At 38.4% G+C, this 22,819-nt stretch overlaps 2 protein-coding genes and 1 long non-coding RNA gene across 4 annotated transcripts; 1 reads left to right on the forward strand and 2 right to left on the reverse strand.

The window, feature by feature from the left end:
- Positions 1-1,140: 1,140 nt before the first annotated feature.
- On the reverse strand, positions 1,141-1,554 carry LOC147496078 (uncharacterized). The gene has a single exon (XM_086568523.1). It carries the CDS (start codon positions 1,552-1,554, stop codon positions 1,141-1,143), a length of 414 nt encoding a protein of 137 aa, XP_086424649.1.
- An 8,408-nt stretch (positions 1,555-9,962) lies between these two features.
- On the reverse strand, positions 9,963-11,644 carry LOC147496079 (uncharacterized). Of its 2 annotated transcripts, XR_015197950.1 has the most exons (3): positions 11,027-11,644; positions 10,381-10,840; positions 9,963-10,286 (listed from the first exon to the last, which is right to left on the reverse strand). It is a non-coding gene; the product is annotated as an uncharacterized LOC147496079 (long non-coding RNA). The 2 variants fall into 2 exon arrangements; XR_015197949.1 differs by having other exon boundaries at positions 9,963-10,840.
- Positions 11,645-15,729: 4,085 nt separating this feature from the next.
- On the forward strand, positions 15,730-16,341 carry LOC147496080 (uncharacterized). Its single transcript, XM_086568524.1, has one exon. It carries the CDS (start codon positions 15,730-15,732, stop codon positions 16,339-16,341), a length of 612 nt encoding a protein of 203 aa, XP_086424650.1.
- Positions 16,342-22,819: the final 6,478 nt, after the last annotated feature.

Here is a 22,819-nt window from a genome sequence, read left to right on the forward strand (position 1 = left end):
GAGTATTTGTGAAGCCATAAACTTTACATTAACGCCTGAAGATTGAAACACTTAACAAGTATACAATGTTAAGAGCTTGGACTTTGGTAATCTATTTTCTCCCATATTAGTGGATTTAGAACTTTGCACGACTACTAGGCAAAATGCCTCAGTACAAGGCAATGCATACGGGCATACGTCAACCTTCCCGATTTTCATCCTAACGAGTTATACTCGAGGACTACGTTATATGATTAGCGTTCAGGTCCTGGAATTGGAAGGCTTGTAATTAAGTGCCGGTGTGTGAGCAGTATCTTTTATAGTGAAGAATACCTTAGGTGATAATGCAAAATTTGGGGAAACAAAAATTCAATATTGTTGATAGACACTATAAACCATTTTGCATTTATACAGTCATTCCCACTTGATCAATTTACGCAAGTGTAATTTGTAATTGTAACTTGTAGTGGTTGGAATCATCAATAATGTTCACTATATATATATATGAGTTTTGATAAGTGGAGTAAGGTATTGGAAATGCGAACTCTGTAATTTTTTTTTTAATATGTAGAGTAAGATGTTGTAAGTGCAAACTCAACGATTTTAGATGCGTGGAGTAAGGTGTTGCAAACGCCAACTCCACGACTTTCTGGTGCGTGGGGCAAAGTGTTGCACATGCAACCCCCCACGACTTCTTGATGCGTGGAGTAAAAGGTGTTGCAAGCGCAAAACCCCCGACTTTTGACCCGTGGAGTAAGGTGTTGCAAAGCGCAAACTCCACAATTTTTGACGGCGTGGAGTAAGGTGTTGCAAATGCAAACTCCACGACTTTTTGACGCGTTTGAGTAAGGTATTGCAAAACGCAAACTCCACGACTTTTGATCGTGGAGTAAAAGGTGTTGCAAAGCGCAAACTCCACGACTTTGAATTTGTATAGGTTAAATACTAATCTCACCTAAACTCTTGTAGTGGTGGTGAACTAGAGTAATCGACATACACTATGTTTGCCTTGCTGAATGAAAGTAAAGAAGTCAAATGTGGAAGAATGGACTTTATTGATGATTTGAAATCTGAAACAACATAGCTAGTTTGTCTCATGGACAAGTACTGAGGAGCTGTCAATTAAGCTACCAATGCAATTTGAACTTATGGGAAACAAATTTAACGATAAAACCGCCTAAGATGGAGCGCATTCCATGGTTTCGGGAGAGGGGTTCCCGAAATTGTGCGAAGGAAATATGCTCCCTTAGAAGCAGTGCGGTCAATGATTAGAGGTCCTTCCCAGTTTTCGCCTAGCTTCCCTGCATCAATGATCTTTGATTGTCTACACAAAACCCAATCGCCCGGATGAAAAACTTTCAAGCGAAGCTTCTTGTCATATTGCTTCTTCATCACAGCTTGGTAATGGAGGAGACGAGCAATACTGTCCTCGCGCACTTCATCTAGATTGGCCTTTGAATGAGCTAGTAATTCATCATTATTGCCATCGTTTAAGGCAGCGGTGCGGGTTGTCCCAACAAAAATTTCCGTGGGTAATACCGCTTCTGCTCCATAAGCCAGGTTAAATGGTGACATTCCTGTCGAACGCTTTGGAGTTGTTCTATATGCCCATAGAACGGCTGGTAACTCCCTTGTCCACTTGCCTTTAGCATGTTCGAGTCGACGTTTGAGGATTGCTAAGATAGATTTATTTGTCGCTTCGGCTTGCCCATTTGCTTGGGGGTGATAGGGTGCAGAAAAATTGTGTTGAATATGGAGACTAGCACAAAGCCTGTGTATTTCTTCTGCATCAAATTGCTTTCCATTGTCTGATATTAACTCAGCGGGAATACCGAATCGGCAAATTATATCCTTCCATAGGAACCGTTTGACGTCCGAAGCTTGTATGTGCACCAATGGTTGTATACGCCCACTTGGTAAAGTAATGTCAGTAGCTATGAGTAAAAGCACATTCCACGGAGCTCTAGGTAGGGGCCCAATGATGTCTAAACCCCATTTTGCAAATGGCCATGGTGAAAATCGGGTGTAGCTCGATTGGTTTGGAAGAGTACCCAAATGATAATGTTTCGACAAAGGAATACATGTCCGAGAAATGTTTTTGCATCCAATTGCATATGAGGCCACCAATATCCTTGCGTCATTGCCTTATGAGCCAAACCGACCACCCGAAGTGATTTCGCATATCCCTGCATGGATTTCTTGTAGCCGCGGCTACTCCTTCCTGTGTTGTGAGACACCTCAGCATAGGAGACAATGAATTACCTTTCCTATATAATTGCAGAGTTCCTGTGGATGAAGATACGAGTATAAACTTCCATGCGTCTCTTTTGACGCTATCCGCGATCTTGGGCTCTGAAGGGACTATGCCATTGCGTAGAAATGCAATGACCGGTGTGCGCCAATCGTCGATGTCTGCCATGACGTTTGGGTAAGTGAAGTTGTCGGGCTCTTACGCAATTTAAATTCGTCACCTTGATTGTTACTTTTCGGGTATCTGGCGAGTCCGCATCATTTTTTGAAGAATCATGTTTCTATCTTTCTGGGAAGTGTCTTCGCTAGGCTTGTCTTGTAGGGGAATATCATACTTCCTTTTCCGCGTATTGACAATATTAATGTCTAATGGTAGATGTTCCCTATCAATACTGAAAAAGCAACACGCATTGATGTAGATGTCTGCGAGTTGTTCTAAGGACAGGTCAATGCTCGGGTCTTGCTGGAAATCAACGTTAACTTGTCTTGGTCCATCAATGTCTACTGCTGCGGATAGATATGCTAAGGCGTCTGCATGTCGAACATCATTCCGAGGCCTTTGTATAATTTGGATGGTTTCAAACTGGTGAGCAAGTCTGTGAATTAGATCTAGGTATGCTGCCATTTTATCGTCTCGGGCTTCAAAGGAGCCGGAGGGTATCCGCCACCAAACCGTGAGTCAGTGAAAATTTGTATTTTTTGAACTCCTAAGTCCAAAGCTGTGCGCATTGCGTACATGACAGCTTCATATTCTGCTACATTGTTGGAGGCCTTGAACCCAAAACGAACTGAGCGCTCAATGGTTGATTTATCTGGCTTGATAAAAACACATCCTAATCCAGAGCCAGATTTGTTGTGTGAGCCATCCGTGTAAACAATCCATGAATCGGATGAAGGGTCAGTATGCTTTGGCGGGGCTTCCTCGCCCCCAACTATAGCCGTTTCACTATAGATACTGTTGTCTTGGTTGACCCGGGGGACTAAATCATCGATGGGGAAATCTGCCATTAGGGATGCAAGTGCATGACCCTTTTCTCAAACGCGAGGTTGAAATTGATGCTATAAGCACTTAAGTAGATGTCCCATTCAGCGAGTCTACTTGATTCACGGGCGCCGGGAAAACTTCTGCGTAGAGGATATTCCGTGTATACTTTGACCAGTCTTCCTTGGAAATACGGCTTGAGGCGTCTGGCAGCATGAACCAACGCTAGAGCAATTTTTTCAATTCTCGAATATCTACTTTCCGCCCCCGTTAGTGTTTTACTAATGAAGAAGATCGGACGACCGTCTTCTCCATCGATGAACAGGACTGCACTTACTGCAGTATCTGTAGCGGCCAAGTAAGCTCCAACAGGTTGCCCTGTAGCTGGGCTGGCCAAGATTGGTGGTGAGACCAGGTAGTTCTTGATTGATTGAAAGGCATTTTCACAATCGTCATTCCACCTTGCTAAGTCTTTTAACGCCGAAGAAAGGGGCGACACGGTCGAGTATTTAGAGATGAAGCGATTTAGTCTTTGCTAAAGCATACGTGAGTTGTTGAATCTCCTTTTTGTTTTGGAGAGGGCATGGCTTGAATGGATCGGATCTGTTTGCGGTTTAGCCGATGCCTCGACGCGAGTCATCAAATACCCTAGAAATTTCCACGATACCGGTCGAAAGCACATTTCAAAGGATTTAGCCGCATGTTGAATTCATCGATTCGGTCAAAACCGATTGTAAGTCGAATTATGATCTCCACTGTGTTTGGATTTTACAACCATGTCATCAATATAAGCTTCCATTGTCTTGCCCAACATATCTCGAATATGGTGTCGATCATCCTCACGATGCGTAGCCCCCCGCATTTTTAAAACCGAAAGGCATAACTTGGTAACAAAAATCCCTTGGTGGGTTATGAATGCGATTGCTTCTTGGTCCTTCACAGCTAATGGGGATCGGTGGTATCGAATATGCATCCATAAATGATAATCGTGGGTAGCCGGGCGTGGCATCCACTAATTCCGATATTAGGTGGGAGAGGGTAGGGATGAATCGGGCAAGCTTTGTTAAGGTTGGTGAAATCAATGCACACTCTCATTTTACCATCTTTCTTGGATGCTTTGCAACCACATTAGACAACCACTGCGGATATGAAATTGGCGTATAAACTTAGTTGAGAGTAACCGATCAATTTCCTCTCTAACTTTGAGTTTTCTTTACGGGGCCATGCGCTGGGGCTTACGCCAAGACCGGCTTGATGGTAGGATCAATGTCAAGTGTGTGGCATGCAACCGAGCTAATTCGGCATCGTTCGTGACCAAGCAAAAATCTTTTGTTCTTTTCGAGGAGTGCTACCATTTCCTTTTGTTCATTTTCCGTCGGTTCTGCCGATATGAAAGTTGTTTCTCGCCCTAAATTCCCAATCCCGAACTTCTAAGAGGCGGTCTATGGTCGGCGGTCCTTCATTTCTTGAACTAGCGGTGTAAAATCGTGTGGGACTGATTCGATTTAGACACTTGCTGCGACATCGAGAATTGTATTTCCCCGCATATCCGACTGACGATATTCCTCCAAGACCTTTTCGTGACAGCTGTGGGAAGCCATCTGGTCGCCGCGCACCTTACAAATTTTGTCAAGAGATGGGAACTTTCTTTTGGTGAAATGTAGAGACTATGCGCCCATCTTTGTGGAGGAGTCCCTTCCTAGGATTGCGTTGTAAGGGGATTTGCAATTCATCAGAAGGAATTCAATGTCGATTGACTTGTCCATTAGCGTGACTGGTAAAGAGACTCTTCCTACTGGGGTTGTTGCTGATCCGTCAAACCCAATGATTGGATTATTTTCTGCAATAATTAAATTTTCTGATAGCTGCATGTTCTTGTAGCAACCTGCAAAAACGACGCTGACAGAACTTCCAGTATCTATCATGATGCGCTGTACTCGCCATAATCCAACGAAAGCTGAGATGACGACAGCATCATAATGAGGATGATGGACGCCAATTAGATCTCTATCACTAAAACATAGGGGACCGGGCTCGTAGTTTACGAAGCGAATTCCTTCAACAAAATCAATGTTATTCACGTGATAAAATTCACGCAAGAAACCGAACTTAGCTCGTTGTTCACACTTTTGCCTTGCTTTCGTGAAATGTCATTGATTTTGGCATGACAAACTAGTATGACATTGTGGCGATCATTGCTAAATTTTGCTTCACCGTTTTTGAAAGCAAAACTTCGTCTAATTGTCCCTTGTCGACTAGTCTCGTATTTTTCCCTTGAGGGATCTGCACTCTTACGTTTCATGACCAAAATCATTGTGGAAGTGACACCAAAGATTTTTGTCCGCGTTTAGACTTAGTGTGTGTTCGGGTAAGCGGAGGAAAAAGTAAGTTGCGTCCCTTGATCTTCTCATATATCGCATCATACTTGGCATTTAATGGAGTAAGCTTCATTTCCTCACGAACTGTGTTAACCTTTTTGTATTCTGATTTTTGTTGTTGTCCCTCCGATATGTTTTGCTTCTGTTTGCCTTTAACTTCGTTTGCGTCTTTACTCCGAAAGTCTTTATCTCTGGAGGCTTTTGATCTAACATCTTCCTCCACGTTAATGAACTGTTGCGTTCGTGCAAACAAATCAGACTTTGATTGTGGGGGGTCCCGTACAAGGGAGTTGTAGATTCCATTTTTATCGAAATGGACTCCTTCTTTGAATGCATGAATGATCATTACGTCAGGGACATCGGTGACTTCTGCTTGCACTTAAAGCAATTACGAACTTTGCGATTGCTTCATCCTTTGTTGCTTCGTGTTTAGTAAGATGTTAACATCCTTAGCGTGTCAATTATGCTTAAACCGATCGTGAACCTGGTTTGCTAATTCTTGGAATGACGCGATAGATCGGTGAAAAAATTTGGAAAGCCAACGTAGAGCTTCTCCTTTTAATGTAGACGGAAAAAGTTTGCATAAGAGGGGGTCATCTCTGCGCCAGAGAATTAGCCTACTTTTAAATTCCATAACATGATCGTTCGGGTCACCTCCTGCTTCTTTGAACATAGGAAGGTCTGGTTGTTTGAATCCTTCCTGATGCTCTGCATTTTGTATCTTTAGAGAAAATCTCCCGACGACATCTTCATTCACTGCAAGGTCTTTCCATCGTGCGTCAGCGACACCCACATTGGTTATTGTTTTCTTGACAATGTCTTTGATTTGTTGTTCCGTGAATGGTGCTCCTATGACTTCTAGATTTCCGATTTGAGGAGTACGTTCACTACGTTGCATCTCATGGTGTTGTCGCCCCCAACTATTGATTGTTTCTATACTTGGTTGGTTCCTTGGGCTGCGAGACCTATGCCGATAAAAGGGTTTAAATTTGTCGGCGGGGGAGCTGCTTCTTTGGTGTCGTCGTACTCTGGGCTGACCTCTGTTAACCTGTCTGTATCGGTTTGCTGCATTCAAACCATGTCTAAGGTCATGTTGCAATTCGTCTCTGAGGTCCTGATCTTGGAGTCCAGCATTGCGTCTTATGGTGGATGTTATCCACCTTTCTGATGCGCTATGATCAACCTTCAATGATCTTGTCATGTTCTGACCACTGCTACGCCTATTGTTGTTGGTATTTTGAGATCTAGATCGCCTTCTTGAATGGGATGAATGTCCGCTTGACCTTGAGTGATTTCGATGATGCTTTCGGGGGACAGCTCCAATGGATGGGATGTACCGTATTTAGATTGTAGTCGGTTGAATACACTCCGTTGTTCACCAGATCTGGGGGCTCTTGCCGGTGTGGAAGATGCAGCATCGGCGTCATCCCTTTGTACTTGCTTCCCTTTGTCTAGTTATACGCAAGTAGTTGCTATGTTCTTTCTCTCTTGAACCTCGTATAACACTTCTAAAGGCACATCTTCATCTCCTATCCCCATATTCTCTCGAGTCCGCTTTGCTTGCCTCTAGATCTTGAGAATGAGTTATTGGAGCTTGAAGTGGGTAATAACGCCTAGATCTAGCGTTGTCGTGGCACTGGAGGTGTGAAGGCCGAGCTTGTAGATCCGGGCGGCCGATTGATTCATCAAGGTCTGATTAGTCAGAACTTCGGGATTGGGTAAGTTGTTTTCTTCTTCTTGTTGTAATCTTGCGTTCTTGCTCACTTGAGATCTTGTTGTTTTTGCCATTACCGGATCTTGGAAAACAGAACGTGGACGAGAGTTCGTTAGTAAGAACCACAGACGGCGCCAATTATGTTTGGGTAGAAACTCGCCCAAACACACCAATGGTTTCGTAAGGGAGGTTGTAGCAATGAACTGTTGAGACTGTACCTTCAATGGCTGCCTACGTATCCAAATCGTTCTCTGGAATCAAGTCTCTCAAATGAACGTAGTTCTTTGTTTCAGAGGAATGGGGTATTTATAGGATAATCATGATAAATATTATTTCCTTTATTGCTACATAATCTTATGTAATTATGTAAAGTTCTAATATGGAAGCGTATCTTGCCAAATATATTTTCTAAATATGAAACTGCTATATCTAGCTTAGCCATAATTTTGGGCAGACAGGCACGCCATAAAATTGGGCAGGGAGGCACGCCATAAAATTGGGCAGGCTGGCGCGCCATAAAATTGGGCAGGCTGGCGCGCCATAAAATTGGGCAGGCAGGCACGCCATAAAATTGGGCGGCGGCACGCCATAATTTTGGGCGGCGTTGGCACGCCATGATTTTGGGCAGCGCACATGGTGGTGGGTGGCGCTATAACGGTACCCAACCCAACGCCGATTGTTTATGGGGGTGCATATATGGTGGCACATACAATAGTGATAATAATTTTTACAAATAATTGGGACAAGCGTGCAACAAGCTGCATTGTGCCGCAAGTCCTTTATGAATTTGTGTGTGTGTGTGTGTGTGTGTTTTTTGGTTGAGGTCTGACCGTTTGTTTAAGAATTGAGAGTGAAAGAAAGGAAAGAGAGCATACGAGTTTGTTATGGGTGATTAGAATTATACAAACTGACTGGTTGGGCTTTGGGCTTTTGGCTATTTGTTTTAATCTCATCAACCCATCAAATATTCAAAGACACATTTGTCCATCTTTAATGGTTTTGAATTTTAAATAAATGATAAATGATAATTTTGTAACGGAAAAAAGAGAAGTAGTAAAAAAGTTGGTTTATTGGAATGTTTTTTGTTATTTTTTTTTATACTATTTTTTTTGTTGATAATATTCTTACTATAGTTGTGAAAAGTTTGGGGGTGCGGTAGTGGAAGTTTGCTAAAAAAATTGGAGGTGCGAGTCTTTATGGTTTGAAGAATTTTCTAGGCAATTAGTTATGTGGTAGTGGAGTTTTTCTAATCTTAGGGGGTGGGACCGCACCCCACTCGCACCCCCTATATCCATCTATGTGGCCAAACATATATTGGATTATGGACTAAACCTTGGTGTAGCAATCCTCTACACCCAAGTATCCAAAAGTTCTAAAAGGAGGATGGCATGCTAGAATTGTTGGGATGGCGATTGGAACTCTTTCGATACTGGCGATACTAATAGGATCAACTCTAGTGCATAGTATTGTCAAAGGTTTTGGATTCATTGCGACTGCTATGACAACAATATCTAGCTTGTACGCTTCTGAAGGAAAGTGGAAGCATATGTGGATATTGTTTCTATCATTTCTTATCTTTTCCACAGTTCTGATGCTAACAACATATGGAGTCATCCGCTGGAAGAAGAGTGCCCAAAATATTTCATTCCTAGCATAACATCAGTAAGCAAAAAAGGATATAGAGGCTCTGACAGTTGTGTTATTTGTGTATTTGACCAGATAATACATAATATTAGAAACCCTTTTACTCTAGGTCAGTTGCAACAACCACTTCACTTCCCTCTTTACTAGTTACAGATGTTGAGTATAAGACATGTTGAGTCAGAATGAAGCTGTAGTATGAATTTCTTAAGAATTTGACTCTGTTTGTTATATGATGATTAGGTAGATTTACTTCAAGTTTTGTAAACGACTTCATCGGATAAGCACCTAAAAATCAAGTGTTGATACATGGCAGTGGTTACTATTTCGTTATTTATACCTTACATTAGAATAGTTTCTGTTTTTAGTACTTTTCATTCCTCGCCATCTAGACCCTCTGAGCTTGCGCCATTAGCTTTGGTTGTTGGTGATATTTGTTAAGAAGTAATTAAGATGGCAAGCATCAACCAGCTTCCCACCCTCTGCTTCCTTCCTGTAAGCTTAATTTTTCTGAACCATTGCAAGAGAGGCAGGTTCTAGATAATGGTGGTCTGCTTGTGGTCTGTTTCTTGAGGCAGGTTCTATGACCTTCTTTTCTCCCATGAACTCTGTGTAGTTGGTAACGCTAGCATCAGCAACCTTCTATGGTACGGTATGTGTATTAATACCCTCACTTGCATTGGTCGCACATCTCAAGTCCCAAAGATATCTAGTATAACAAATTAAGATATAACTTTATACAGGCCTTCTCTTCAACGGGGACATAGTGTCTTGGACAACTTGTTTAGTGTCTTGAACAGTTTATATAGTGTCTTGAACAACTTTTTCATTTACACTTATTACATGGTCATGGGCAAGACACTAAATAAGATGCGTCAAGACACTATATAATATGTCCGTAAACAGATAATCCGTTTAAGAGAATTCTTGTAACTTTATAAACAGGATACAAGATAGACTATGCAGGTGTGTGTAGTACTATGATTACTATCCTCACTTGCTTTGGTCGCACGTCTCAAGTCCCAGAGAAATTTAGTACGTATAACAAATGAAGGTATAACTTTAGGGACAGGATACAAGAGAGACTAACAGGGAAAAAACAATAAAATGGTAGTCTAGAACATATTCGAGTGATACAGTCAGAGATTGAGCTCCCCACTATATCTTGTCACTGACCTCTTCTTCAGATTTCTTATCCTTCTTTTTCATCTCCCTTATAGCTCTCTTAAGCTGTGGTTTCTCCAATGTAGACTGCGGACTGATCCTCAAACACGTTCTTTTCTCCTAAGATGTCCTCTTCTATCTCCTTGTTAGCTCCATCCACCGTAAGACCCTCAAATACCTGCATTCCACCAGATAAAGTTTCAAACTGATAGTAATAAAACATAACAGAGAGGTATGATGCAAATTAACAGTAGATCTGGTGTAGACTATACATATATTTAAATTTCTTTTCTTCAAAGTTCAAATGACGTTTTCTTTATGCTCTTTCAACACCTGTTCATCTATCTGGGAGTTCTCTTTAAGTAGTGCTTCTTCTCCAGCAGTGTCCGTTGAGTGCTCCTGGAGTGTTGCTTCTTCTTTAATTGCCTCTTTTACTTTTTGGTGCACTTTACAAATAATTATAGGAACATAGCTTGTCAAGCAAGATTAAGATAACAAAAGAAACGAAAGAAATTCAATTATGGAAAACACTACACGGAAAGAAACTAAATTATAGACTAAAAGATGAATTATTCAGTTTCACCTCTCCAGCAGGTTTACATTGCTCCCCTTCTATCTTCCTCCAAACTTGCTCAAATATTTTACTCTTCGGTACATATAACAAACTCTTCTTTGTTTACCTTTTCAATGTCTTCACTAGATCAGATATCCTAGCTAGATTTATCGCCATACCTATAGGGAAGTGAAGCTGGAATCTTCAGTATAAAATGAAAGAACAGATCGAAAAACAGAACAAATGTAGGAGATACTTTTACAAGTGCACTGGGGTCAACAAGAAACACTGGGATCATGTAATCTGTCAAACTGGATACGGCGTATCAAAAGAGACTCAGCTTTCATGCTTTTCTTGGGTCTTACCTCTTCATTTTCAATTTTGATATTGCGTGCAACACCACTTGTATGTATCCGATCTTCATCCCAGTTCTTGTTCCAACTCAATATTCTTTTGCTCCTTTTTATTTTCATACATATTCTGACAAACGGTTTCATCTCTAAGGAGAAATCGTGCCATCTTCCTCCATTTCCCTCTCCTCAATAACCTCACAAGAGGTACGGTAGTAATTTAGACGTGAGTGCTCAAAAAATGGTGCCACAAACGCAATGTAGCTCAAGAACTCAGATAGTAGAAACTGCTCAGTTACAGATTGCTCGTGAAGCTCTGAACTCAAGACTTGTGGCTGCCAGGGAAGAGGATCAAAGGGAATTCACTCCAGTACTGAGCAAAAAGAAGTTAAAGCAAAGGGTCTAATGTTTCTCCACCAAATACTAGTTCCAAGTCTTGTTGCAGCAAGAACATGGCAGCAGATGATGGGGAAGTATGACATGGAGCTAGTGCACCAGCTATGACCACTGAGTTAATAGAAGGAAATCCTCATTGTCAGAAAACGGGAGTTTCCCGATGCTGAACATTCGGAAGTGCTACTGTATCTTCCCTAGATTTCACAGTCTATTTGTATATTCCCCTCCCTCCTTTTTTATTTTTAAATTAAAATTAATATTGCTGACTTAGCAAAACAAAGTCTCTACTCGTTCGATTGGAACGAATGTACTTGTAGACATTGTTTTTCTTTGATCTTCATATAGTAAAAAATAATTATTTGGTGATTTATAGACAACCATATTCAAGAGGGTTTGGCTATTAGAGATTCTGCAGCAATTAAGTTTTAAACTTAAAGATATATAATATCATGTTCCTATTAACCTACTATTCTAGAAAATTTGAGGTTTTTTCCGCTTGAAATGGAACTATGAATATTGATGATTTCATAACGAAGATAATTCTCAGAAGGGGTCGTTTGTTTTTTTAGCCTCTAAATGCTGAATATTAAATGCTGGATTCTTTGAATGCTAAATGCTGAACTCTTAAAAACTCTAAAAACATGTTTGTTACTCTGAATACTAAATATAAATCTTATGGACCATTTTACCCTTGTTATCATCTATTCTCTTTTTTTAATGATTTTATTGTTCTTATCAAAATCTTGATTCAAATATATACAAAATTAAAAATAATAGTAAATCGAAATATTGTTTGAGGAACTCCAATATGCATGGTATATGAGAAGTGATAATTAAGCATAGAAAAATAGGATGTGTCTTAATTATATTTACCTTTAACCATGTTACGTCTTGACATCCTAAGATTTTTTAAGAAAAAATAGGCAAAAAGGAAAGCCGGCAAAGTGTCCCTTCCCTTAGCACTTTTAATTACGAAGTGAACCTTGTTTGTAAAGTGCTTCAATCTTTTTTATACACCTGACTACCTGAGTCCTACTGGATCAAAACTTTGTTTATCATCTTCAACTTTTAGATCTGGTTTTGCAGAGAACTCTCTCTTTCTCTCTCAATTAATTACTAGTTTCAGATCTATTCTATTTTCTTATTTTTACTAAAAAAAACAAAAATGCAGGAGTAATACCAAAATTCTTGTTGTTTTAAATATGAGACGAGGTTATTATACATGTCGACTATTGGTGGACATAGAAGAAAACTTTGATTTTTCAATTCAAAGTTGGAGAGACAGATGTGAGGGCAAAAAGGGAACCGTACTTCAACATCTCTAATTTCAGCATTCAGCGAGACCTTAGGCGCTGAATGAAGACACTTTTAGCTACTGATCACTGAAACAACTTTTACACCTCCTAATGCTTAAAACTTATGATTCAGAAGCTCTTAATGCTGAAAAGTCAAAATTTCAATATGGAGTGTGACCTTAGGCGCAGAACGCTGAAGACACTTTTAGCTACTGATCACTGAAACAACTTTTACACCTCGTAATGCTTAAAACTTATGATTCAGAAGCTCTGAATGCTGAAAAGTCAAAAAACAAACAACACCTTAAAAATAATTGATAAGCAATATGGAGTGTGAATAACTCAAATGGCAATATAACGAGGACCAAAATCTCTCATGAGGTCGTAGGTGCTTACGTCCTTGAGAGCTTCAGCAGAAGCTATTTCCTCATCATCATTAGTCCTAGGGATTTGGTGTTCTACCTCCGGCCAAAACCTGCGCCCCAAGAACACATACAAAGCAAGTGTTTTTTATTCCACGAGCACAATAGACATCCAAGAGTAAGTAGTCAACAAGGCAAAAGCTTCAATGAAAGAGAGAAAAAAATTTGCTAGCCAGTATAAGCAAATAGCATAAAAGAATCGTCTGAGCAATTTTACATTCTTAAAATTCAATTTAGCTTTCCCCTCAACCTGCCCAGCCCGAAGCAGATGCCTTGTTGTCCATATGGTAAGAAGAACCAAACCTATCAAGCTAAAAGATTCGAAAGAACGGTGAAGAGGGATAATATCCAGACACCATGATTCATCACAGGTTAAGCTGATGGCATAATAAACCATCGCAATATTGTAAGCGAGTTGGAGAGTGATAATAATGATCAACAAAATTTTTGACCAACGTTGAAACTTGCAACTCAAGAACGACCAACCCCTACCTAACAGAGCCACCAAAATGAATAGAGGAACTCTGCCGAATATGTTGACCAACAGAACCACGAAACACTGTGCATAGCCTGTGTGCTTGATGTGATATAAATTTACCAGTTCCAGTGCAAAACTCAATAGCCTTGCAAACAAAACAACAAGCATGACATAATGAATTCGAAACACCCTTCTTGGACTTGAGCTCCTGTTGTCTAGTGCTATGATCCATGCAGCAGACAATGAAAGGTAGATGGCTATCAGTGCAAAATAAATGGCAAATAGATAATTTTTACCTGAGGTCAAATAGTTCGGACGACCACTTTTGGCATCCACATTATACATGGCAGATTGAATATCCATTGATACTTGAACCTGTGATAGACAGTTCTTGAAGTAGAGGCTGAACTCGAAGAAATTAGTATAAGAGAATTCAACATCGAGGAACATATTTCTCCTGCCTTCTGTAAAATTGAGCTTATCCAAGATGAAGAAGATCTTCTGTGGTGGAGATTCCTTTTGCAAGCAGAATCTGCTGTAACTCGTGCTATCCATCCACAAACAAAAATGATTTGGGAGTGAGGAATAATCCGAATAATCCCATTTCAGAGAGATAGAGGTTGTTCGGGTTCAAAATAGAGATGTGAGAAACGTTGAGTTGAATACGCCCCCTTCCATTGAATCCAAAGGCATCAATGAAGACCAGGGATTGGTTCTCTGATCTAATCTCAGTGGAACGGATGTCAGCCAAAGAAGAGATGGAGAAGAAGAGAAGGATGGAGATTGAAAGTGCACAAATCCGTGTGATGTTCATGTCATATGCTCTTCTTCAATGCTCCTGCCAGTTCTTGCTTGTTTAAGAAGTGTGTGAAAGAGTTCACGTACTTTATAATACTCAGGCACTAATGGACGATCGATGAAGTTATTTACTGTTGTAACAAACTTAGACTCTTTCAGGGGGCATGGATTCTATCACAATAACAGGATACATACTAGATTTTGGACCCGGGTATATATCCGGAATCTATTAAATATTGGTATTCGTTACTCCCGGACCCTATATTGTGTTGGGCAGACCCCAAAAACAAAAACAATTATTACAATTATTACAAAAAAGAAATTTAGCATGAAACCCTCCCTTTTTATTTTCACTAAAATCCCTTTTTATTGCCTTTAAAAAAGGAAAAACTTTTTTTGTTTTAAATGTGTGGGTGTAGTCAACAAATAAAGAAGACTCTTATATGTCCAACAAAATAAAAAATCTCTAAGTGGTGAGTGTCAATATCACTGCTCAATAACTGTGGATATACCACAAGACTGCTCATGGTCATGGCGATCTATCCTCAAAAGCAGAAAATATGCTCAACTCTATATCAAATATATCATTAGTAAAGGTAATGATACCTTGCTCTGGCATGATATTTGGTGTCTTAAGGAGCCTCTTCTATGTAACAGTGAAGCAAAACATATCCTTCATCTACCTAAAAATGCTATGGTCAGTGAACTTATTGAGGATGGTAAATGGAACGCTCTGGTTCATGACTTGCCTAAAGGACACATAAAAAATAGCATTCTAAAGGTAGACATCTTTTCTGAATTTGCTAAGGATCAAGTGGTGTGGACAGATACCCCTTTAAGTGATTTCTCTATCAAATCTGCCTACAATTCTTTAAAAAGGAAAAGGAATAAAAGGATCTGGTCTAATCTTGTTTGGGGAAGATTGGTGATGCCCAAATTCTCATTCAATGCCTAAGCTAGCAATTTTTCTCAGGAAGTTTGCCAACACAAGATAGATTAGTGTATAAGAAAGTTTTGCAGGCTTATTCATGTTGTTTCTGTGAAACAACTAACAGTGAAAACTCTAAACACTTATTCTTTAACTGCAACTATACAAAATAGGTTTGGTCAAAGGTAAAAGCTGCTATTGGATTGGGGCGGCAAGTGGAACATTCAAACAAGGAGTGGTGCAATCTCATCAATATGGTTTGAGGCAAAACACCATGGGCAGAAGTAATCAAGTTATATATTTGTGCTACTATTGGGTACTTATGGACTGAACGCAACAATAGAAGATTTAATGGAGTGTCCTTGAGTCCAATAGTCATCAGTTCAATGTTGCTTAGAGATATGAAGCAATACTTGGAAGTACAAGTGGAGGAGATACAAGATTCTATCAAACAGAGAGTTCTGGCTAATAGGATAGGTCTGAATTTTAGGTATAAAAAGACTACAATCCAGCAAGTTAGATGGCTTTTTCCACCTTCTGGTTATGTCAAACTTAACTGTGATGGTTCAATGAATCTAGAGCATGTTGGCTATGGTGGAATGGCTCGAGATGAGCATGGACATGTCATGTTTGCTTTCACTGGAGGAAATGTCCAGTCCATTTTGTTTCAAGAATTGAAAGCTATCGAGATTGGGATTAGCTTGTGTATTACTCAGGATTACACAAAGGTGGTAGTAGCTTCAGATTTTTTGAGAGCAATACAGATTCTAAAGGAAATAGAGCAACCTCCATGGACATGCTGGAACCTTGTAACTACAATTAAAAGTCTCTTACTAAGGCTTCATGAAGTGAATTTAATTCATGTTTACAGAGAGGAAAACCGAGCAGCAGATCATCTGGCAAAACTTTCATTAGGAGAACCTTTGCAACCTCATGTATTTACACCCCCTTTATGTAATAGACTAAGTTCTATAATAGAGGAAGATGTAACTAAAATTTATGAGAGGTTATAATACAGATGGGGATCTGCAAAATCCCAAAGATCATCAAAAAAAAAAAAAACTAACTGTGGATATACCATATGCCATTGGGTCAAATTTCTGCACTATCCATTTAATTTTACTACCATATCTTGCCTAAATGCCAATATTGCTAAGTAAATATAGGACTCGTGGAGCCATAACCTAGCCCGAAGGGTATATATAAATGTGTGTGTGTGTGTGTGTGTGTGTGGGGCTCCTCGTGCTTACTCACACAAACCGCGCTACCCCCCTCGTTCTCGATCTCAAACCGCGTTCTCGTGGTCTAAGAGCAAAACCTCCATAAAACTGCGCTCTCTAAATTTGAAAATCGCGCTCCGTAATTTGCAAAACTGTGCTCTCTACTTTAGTGCAAAACCGTGTCAAATTTCCTCCACAAACATGTCTATGCAGTCTTGAAATGATGAATTCAACACAAAAGATGAAAGAAATGAAATAGAATTTGTTGATTACCAAGGAAAAAGAAAAAACATTAAACCCCATTATTTTAAGGTAGATGGATTTCACATAAAACTAAAATTCAAGCCTTGAAACTGTGAATGACTTTGCGTTAAATCCTTTCATAGAATGATTTGATAAATAAATTGAAGACGAAGTTGTTTAATGGTTGAGAAATGGTTTGAGCTAAAAGAATGGTTTAGAAAGTGGTTTGGTTTCAGTGGACTGTGTTTTGGTTTCTGGTTTTGGATACTTCCTTTCAAGTTTCAATACAATTACTTTTGATTGGTAACATATATACAACGTGACATCCTTAACTAATGTGCTGCCCATCCACACTTTTAAGATTAAATTATATGTTTATTTTCTTTTTCTTTTTTTGTAACTATATTTCCTTTCATTTTGAATATCTAAGCTTTACTTTGTTTGAATAATTTTTTTTACTACTTTGTTTTTTTTCTGTATTATTTATATGTTATATATGCCGCTCTCAAGGCGCTCTGAAACATAGAGCTTCTCAAGTTGGGCGCTCTTACGCTCCCGCTTCCGCTCTCGCTCCCGCTCAGCATTCTGGTGACTAAGGTCCCAGGATACACCCTGGCGTACCCTCACTTTCCCCAAAAAAATAACTATTCATCCTATTCACATACTATTCCCTCTAAAACCCAAGCAAATAGGAAAAGAAAAAGGAAACCAAACCTACCCAAAAACAGTAACCCACTAACCCCTGATGTACTCTCTCTCAGCTCGTTGTTTCAAACCAATGGATCAAAGATCCACTGGTTCTAGTTTCTTGCTCGCTCTGATGTAAATTCAATTCAACACTCTTATTCTTACTAGTACCTTCGGCGTTGGACTGACCACCTCTAAAGCCACAAGATATTGACGATTTTGGTCGACTTTCCATGTTCTTTATTTGAAGTGTGTCATCATTGCTAGGCAAACGAACACATGGATCACATCCTTGTTCATTCTCAATATTAATTTTTTGTTAAATACATGTGATCCAATTCCAGAACTGGATTCCTCCAAATAAAAAAAAAATCACATGGAGACTGTAATACCATGAACTCTAGCATTTTCAAAATCTTAGCATTTCCTTATTTAAATTATTACATGAAGGCTTTTATAGAATTTTCTTGTGCTAGTTTTAATATATCATATTGAATGAGTGCATATAATTTACCCTTTAGACTTGATAAGAACAGTGAGTACACAGGTGGTTTGGGTCAGGTGAGAGAAGTGTTGTTAAAGAGAGTTGAACTAGTCAAGACTATGACTAGAGTCTTAATAACTTAGGACTCTCAGAACTTAACTCAAAAAGTGGGATAACTGTAAAGGGTCGTGCATACAGGGAGTGGTTAGAGGAAATATAGGGTGAGAGAATATTTAAAGAAGAACAAAATGTTGTCGATGATTGAGAGGGTCGATATTCAAATGACTCACAACAAAAATAGGTGTTAGGAATCTCTTAGGTGTTCATTGGCGATTATTGGAAGTACACAAGGACTGCTAGTGGGGTATTCACTGGAAGGTTTGAATTACTCAAGCTACCATTGTCAACACTACTTATAGGCGTCTGAAGTCGTCTTTCTAGTGTTATTGTATCAATTGCTTGTGCTAAGAAGTGAGTTCTACCTTTTTCTAATTTAAATTGTTAAGTTTCCAATTCTAGTTTTTGGTACAAGAACTCTGACTTTTGGAAGAAATAAGTATACATATCTTGTCTTACACCCCCATTATATTACTTTGCAATTCTGAAGGATTTATTTTGAAATACTATTATGAATAAATTATGAGTTCCAATGTTTCAATTTTAAGGAAATAGCCATTATATCATCTTAGTTTGATCAAAGATTTTGTGAATAGTTTGGAACTCATGGTTTACGTATATATTTCTTGATATGTGACACGTATTTGAGTTTTGACTCGGAACTTAAGAAGGGAATTGTTATCCCTAGGGTGAAAGACCCGAAAGGAACACTGGATCCATGTGTATTGACGTTAGTGCACACGTCAAGGAATGTTTGGTTGAGCAGTTGCGAAAGTCGACCCAATAGTAACGTAGTTGTCGAGCGGTTAAGTCGACATGGTGTTCACATTTTTAGAATAAAGATCTCATATAATAATTGTATGGTTTCTACATATTATATGTTTTAAGGAAAATTGGCGATTTCAATGTATTGTTATCCTTTCAATCCATATTTTCTTTAGTAGTGATTCATTGGGCTTCTTGGAACCTCACTCTTTTTTTCTTCTCCCTTTTTATTCAGTTTTTCAGATTAGTACGCTTTCACGTTACGCTCGTGGGATTGTGGGATTCGTGGATAGCGGGAATTCAGAGTTGGACTTAGTAGGAATAGTAGTAGGTTTTTCTATTGATTCATTCATAGTTGGTTGTAAGAATAAACATTATTTATTTGGAGTTTATTTGGGTAGTAATATCAATGTTTTGGGAATTTAAGTTATGTTGAACTGTCATTATTTGAATTATGATATTTGGAATAAATTATTAGACTCCGAGAATATTATTTGTGAAATGTCATGTCTCTTTATTTTATGGATAGTGCATCTTAGGTCTTAAATGATCTATTTTAAGATATGGGGCGGTACAGAGACTCTATCTCAAAACCAATCTTATCACATATAACAACATTCAACAACGCCATCATATTTGAAAACCAAGAAATACCAAACGCATATATAGTTACACTCTACAAAAGCATCCCACCTTTTTATTTTTTATTTATTTTTTAATTTTTTTTATAAGACATTTATTGCTATTATTTCATATGAATTTTGATATTTATCTCATACTTGTTTTGGGATTGAGTTTGAAATATTAGTTTTAAAAAAAAATGATTTTTTTTTGGGTATGCTTGGTTGTCTAGGTGGCTCACCCGCACTTAATTTTCTGGCTCCGCCAATATAAGGCTATAGGTTAATAATAAATAAATATAAACACTTCGAGAACACCCCTATGGGATGCCACCTAGTGGGTTTTAGGCTTTTTAACCCATAAAAATAGTCACAAAAATCTTTGATTTTTTCAATAAAATGTAAAAAGTCTTCAAATTGAAAAAAATATAAGACAAGAACCTGAATAAAAGCAAAATATTTTCGTTGAATACTTGAAACTTCAACAACTTGAATAAATCCCACACAACGTACAACTTGGTGCACAACCAAATCTTTAAGTTTGGTGGTTTACCACACATGTATTTAAGCTTTCGAAGGCTGGAATACCAATTTGAGTTTGACCGGTACTATCCGGTGGTCAGTTGTCGTTGACTCTTACCCAAAAACATCATGGAAGATGGGGAGATTGTAGATCCACCTGACTTACGGGATTCTCCTTTGATTGTAACGGATCTACCTTCTCATCATACACATCAAAGTTTGAGCTCACCAAGCATTGGAATTCGCTCCCTCTCTATGGAGACATTATTTGTATTTTCTAAGATGAAAAAAACTAAAAATACAAGGTAACACCGTAATTGAAAATTACCAAATTTAATGGTTTAATTGAACATTACAATATTAAACCTCTAATGGGTTTCTAGAATATATCCTTAGGTACTACCGCATTCAAATTTTAGTGTTAGTAAGTGAATCAGAAACAAAACCATGGGAACAAGTTTTGCAACAAGTATCAAATATTGGTAAGTAGCTAGGTTCTCTGAAGCTACTGTGACAGAAAGTTAATAGCAAATGCACAACGATGTAATAGGTAGTGCATGGTTGACCTGACTTAACCATCAATTCATAGAGCACGTTCATTAGTAAGCATTCATATTAGAGTTCAACATGACACAAACAACAGAGACAAATCTCCAAGGATCCATATCCTTACCGACCATGTCACTACACACTAAGTAGTACGTACTAAGTACCACACTCCATGCTGAAATCTCATGCATTCACAAGCAAATTAAAAGTGTGCATTGTTTGTTTATACGAGTCTTTTGCACATGATTTTTCATAGATCTATGTCTCTATCTTTCTCCCACACACACACTCAAATTGGAAAATTCATTGAACTCAATTTTTAACTGTTGAAACTATTTTCTTAGAATATTTGACAAAAACCCATTTATTATATATATATATATATATATATATATATATATATATATATATATTCTAATTTTCATTTTAATTAATAGTGGAACCTGCTGCCCAATTCACATTTTCTATAAAAAAAAGTTATTTAGTAATTATTTTCTGCTTTATTTTTAAAAATTATTCACACGGTACATAAAAACGGCACCTGTTTCGGCATTAAACTGCTTCAACACAACGAGAGCAATGGTAAAGAACGCACTAAGAAACAGAGGAATTTGATGTTGGGAGAGATGAAACTGAACCAAATAATGGCTGCCTACGTACCCAAGATCTATTCTCTAGGGATCAAGTTTCCACGTAGTTCCTTATGAAAAATAATGTGGTATTTATATAGGTAGAGTAGAAAGTCCTTGTAGCTCAAGTAATCTTGTTGCTTGAGCAATTGTGATAGGATATAACTCTCAACTGATAATTATCTTTTTGATAAGAAATGAATCTGGACATAAATCAATGTACATTAGTGGCAAGCCATGTGGCTAAGGTTCAGCCTTAGACACATGAGTTAATGGGCCTGTATATTGATCTATGATATTGCGAATTGGGCTTTAGCCCTGTCGATTAAACGAATAAAATGGAGACCCCTAATAATGGACGTTTGCCACGTATGTGGGTCGAACACCGCCTTTCTTTGTCATGCGAACAAAGTTCACATGGCAAAGAAGAGAAGAAAAAGCAAGGAAAAAATGGAATAAGAAAAAAGTGAGCGTAGTGTATAATGAAGTATCATGCGAAAGGAAATGGTAGAAAAATGGAATGTCGAGAAAAATGCCTGAATTATTGTGTGTTAAATAATTTTAAACTAATTTATATGAGGCTGCAATGTAATTAATTGATAGAGGAGGAAGCAAGAAGTAAAATAGGTGACAAAAAATCGATAAAGAAAACCAATTTTTAATCCGGAATGGCAGATCTAGTATTAATAGAACTATGGAAAAAACTAGATTCCTTTCAAGAAAGTGGTTGGGTTGTAGTGGCACACCCACTAGTTGGTGAGAGGGGTGAACAATGTTCGAGTCTCCACATGGACAAATTAATTTTTGAATTTCAAAGGTTCCCAAACCTGGGCTATTAAGCGTAACTTGAACAGTGGACGAACACAACAAAATCCGGATTAAGAAGTGATAAACTCCGTAACTTGGAACAGTGGACGAACACAACAAAATCCGTAACTTGGAACAGTGGACGAACACAACAAAAACATAACTCGCGAAGGAAAAAAAAATGATGAAGCTGATGAAAATTTTTGTTCGGAAAAATTCTCGTAGAAAGATCGGCAGAATACCTTAAAAAAAATAATGACACTGACGAAAATTTTTGCTCGGAGAATTTTTCGTGAGAAAGATCGACAATGCCTTAGAAAAAATAATGAAGTTCGACGAAAATTTTTCTTTCGGGAAAATTTTTCAGTAGAAAGATCGCAGACAATGCCTTAAAAAAATAATGAAATGGCGACGAAAATTTTCGGCTCAAAAATTTTTCAGTAGAAAGATCGGCACAATGCTTTTAAAAAATAATGGCGTTGATGAAAAATTTTCAGTAGAAAGATCGGCACAATGCCTTAAAAAAATAATAAAATGACGAAAATTTTTTCGCCGGAAAATTTATCGTAGAAAGATCGGCACAATGCCTAAAAAAATAATGTAAATTTGTGAAAATTTTTCGCCGGAAAATTGTTAAAGAAAGATCGGCACAATGCTTTAGAAAAAATAACGACGTTGACGAAAATTTTCGTCGAAAATTTTTTCGTAGAAAGATCGGCACAATGCCTTAGAAAAATAATGAATTTGTGAAAATTTTAAATTTCGGAAAATTTTTTAAGTAGAAGAAAGATCGACAAAATGCCTTAGAAAAATAATGAAGCCGACGAAAATTTTTTTTCGGCCGGAAA

Source organism: Coptis chinensis, chromosome 6 (genome assembly GCF_015680905.1).
Source record: "Coptis chinensis isolate HL-2020 chromosome 6, ASM1568090v1, whole genome shotgun sequence".
Classification (NCBI taxonomy): Eukaryota; Viridiplantae; Streptophyta; class Magnoliopsida; order Ranunculales; family Ranunculaceae; genus Coptis; species Coptis chinensis.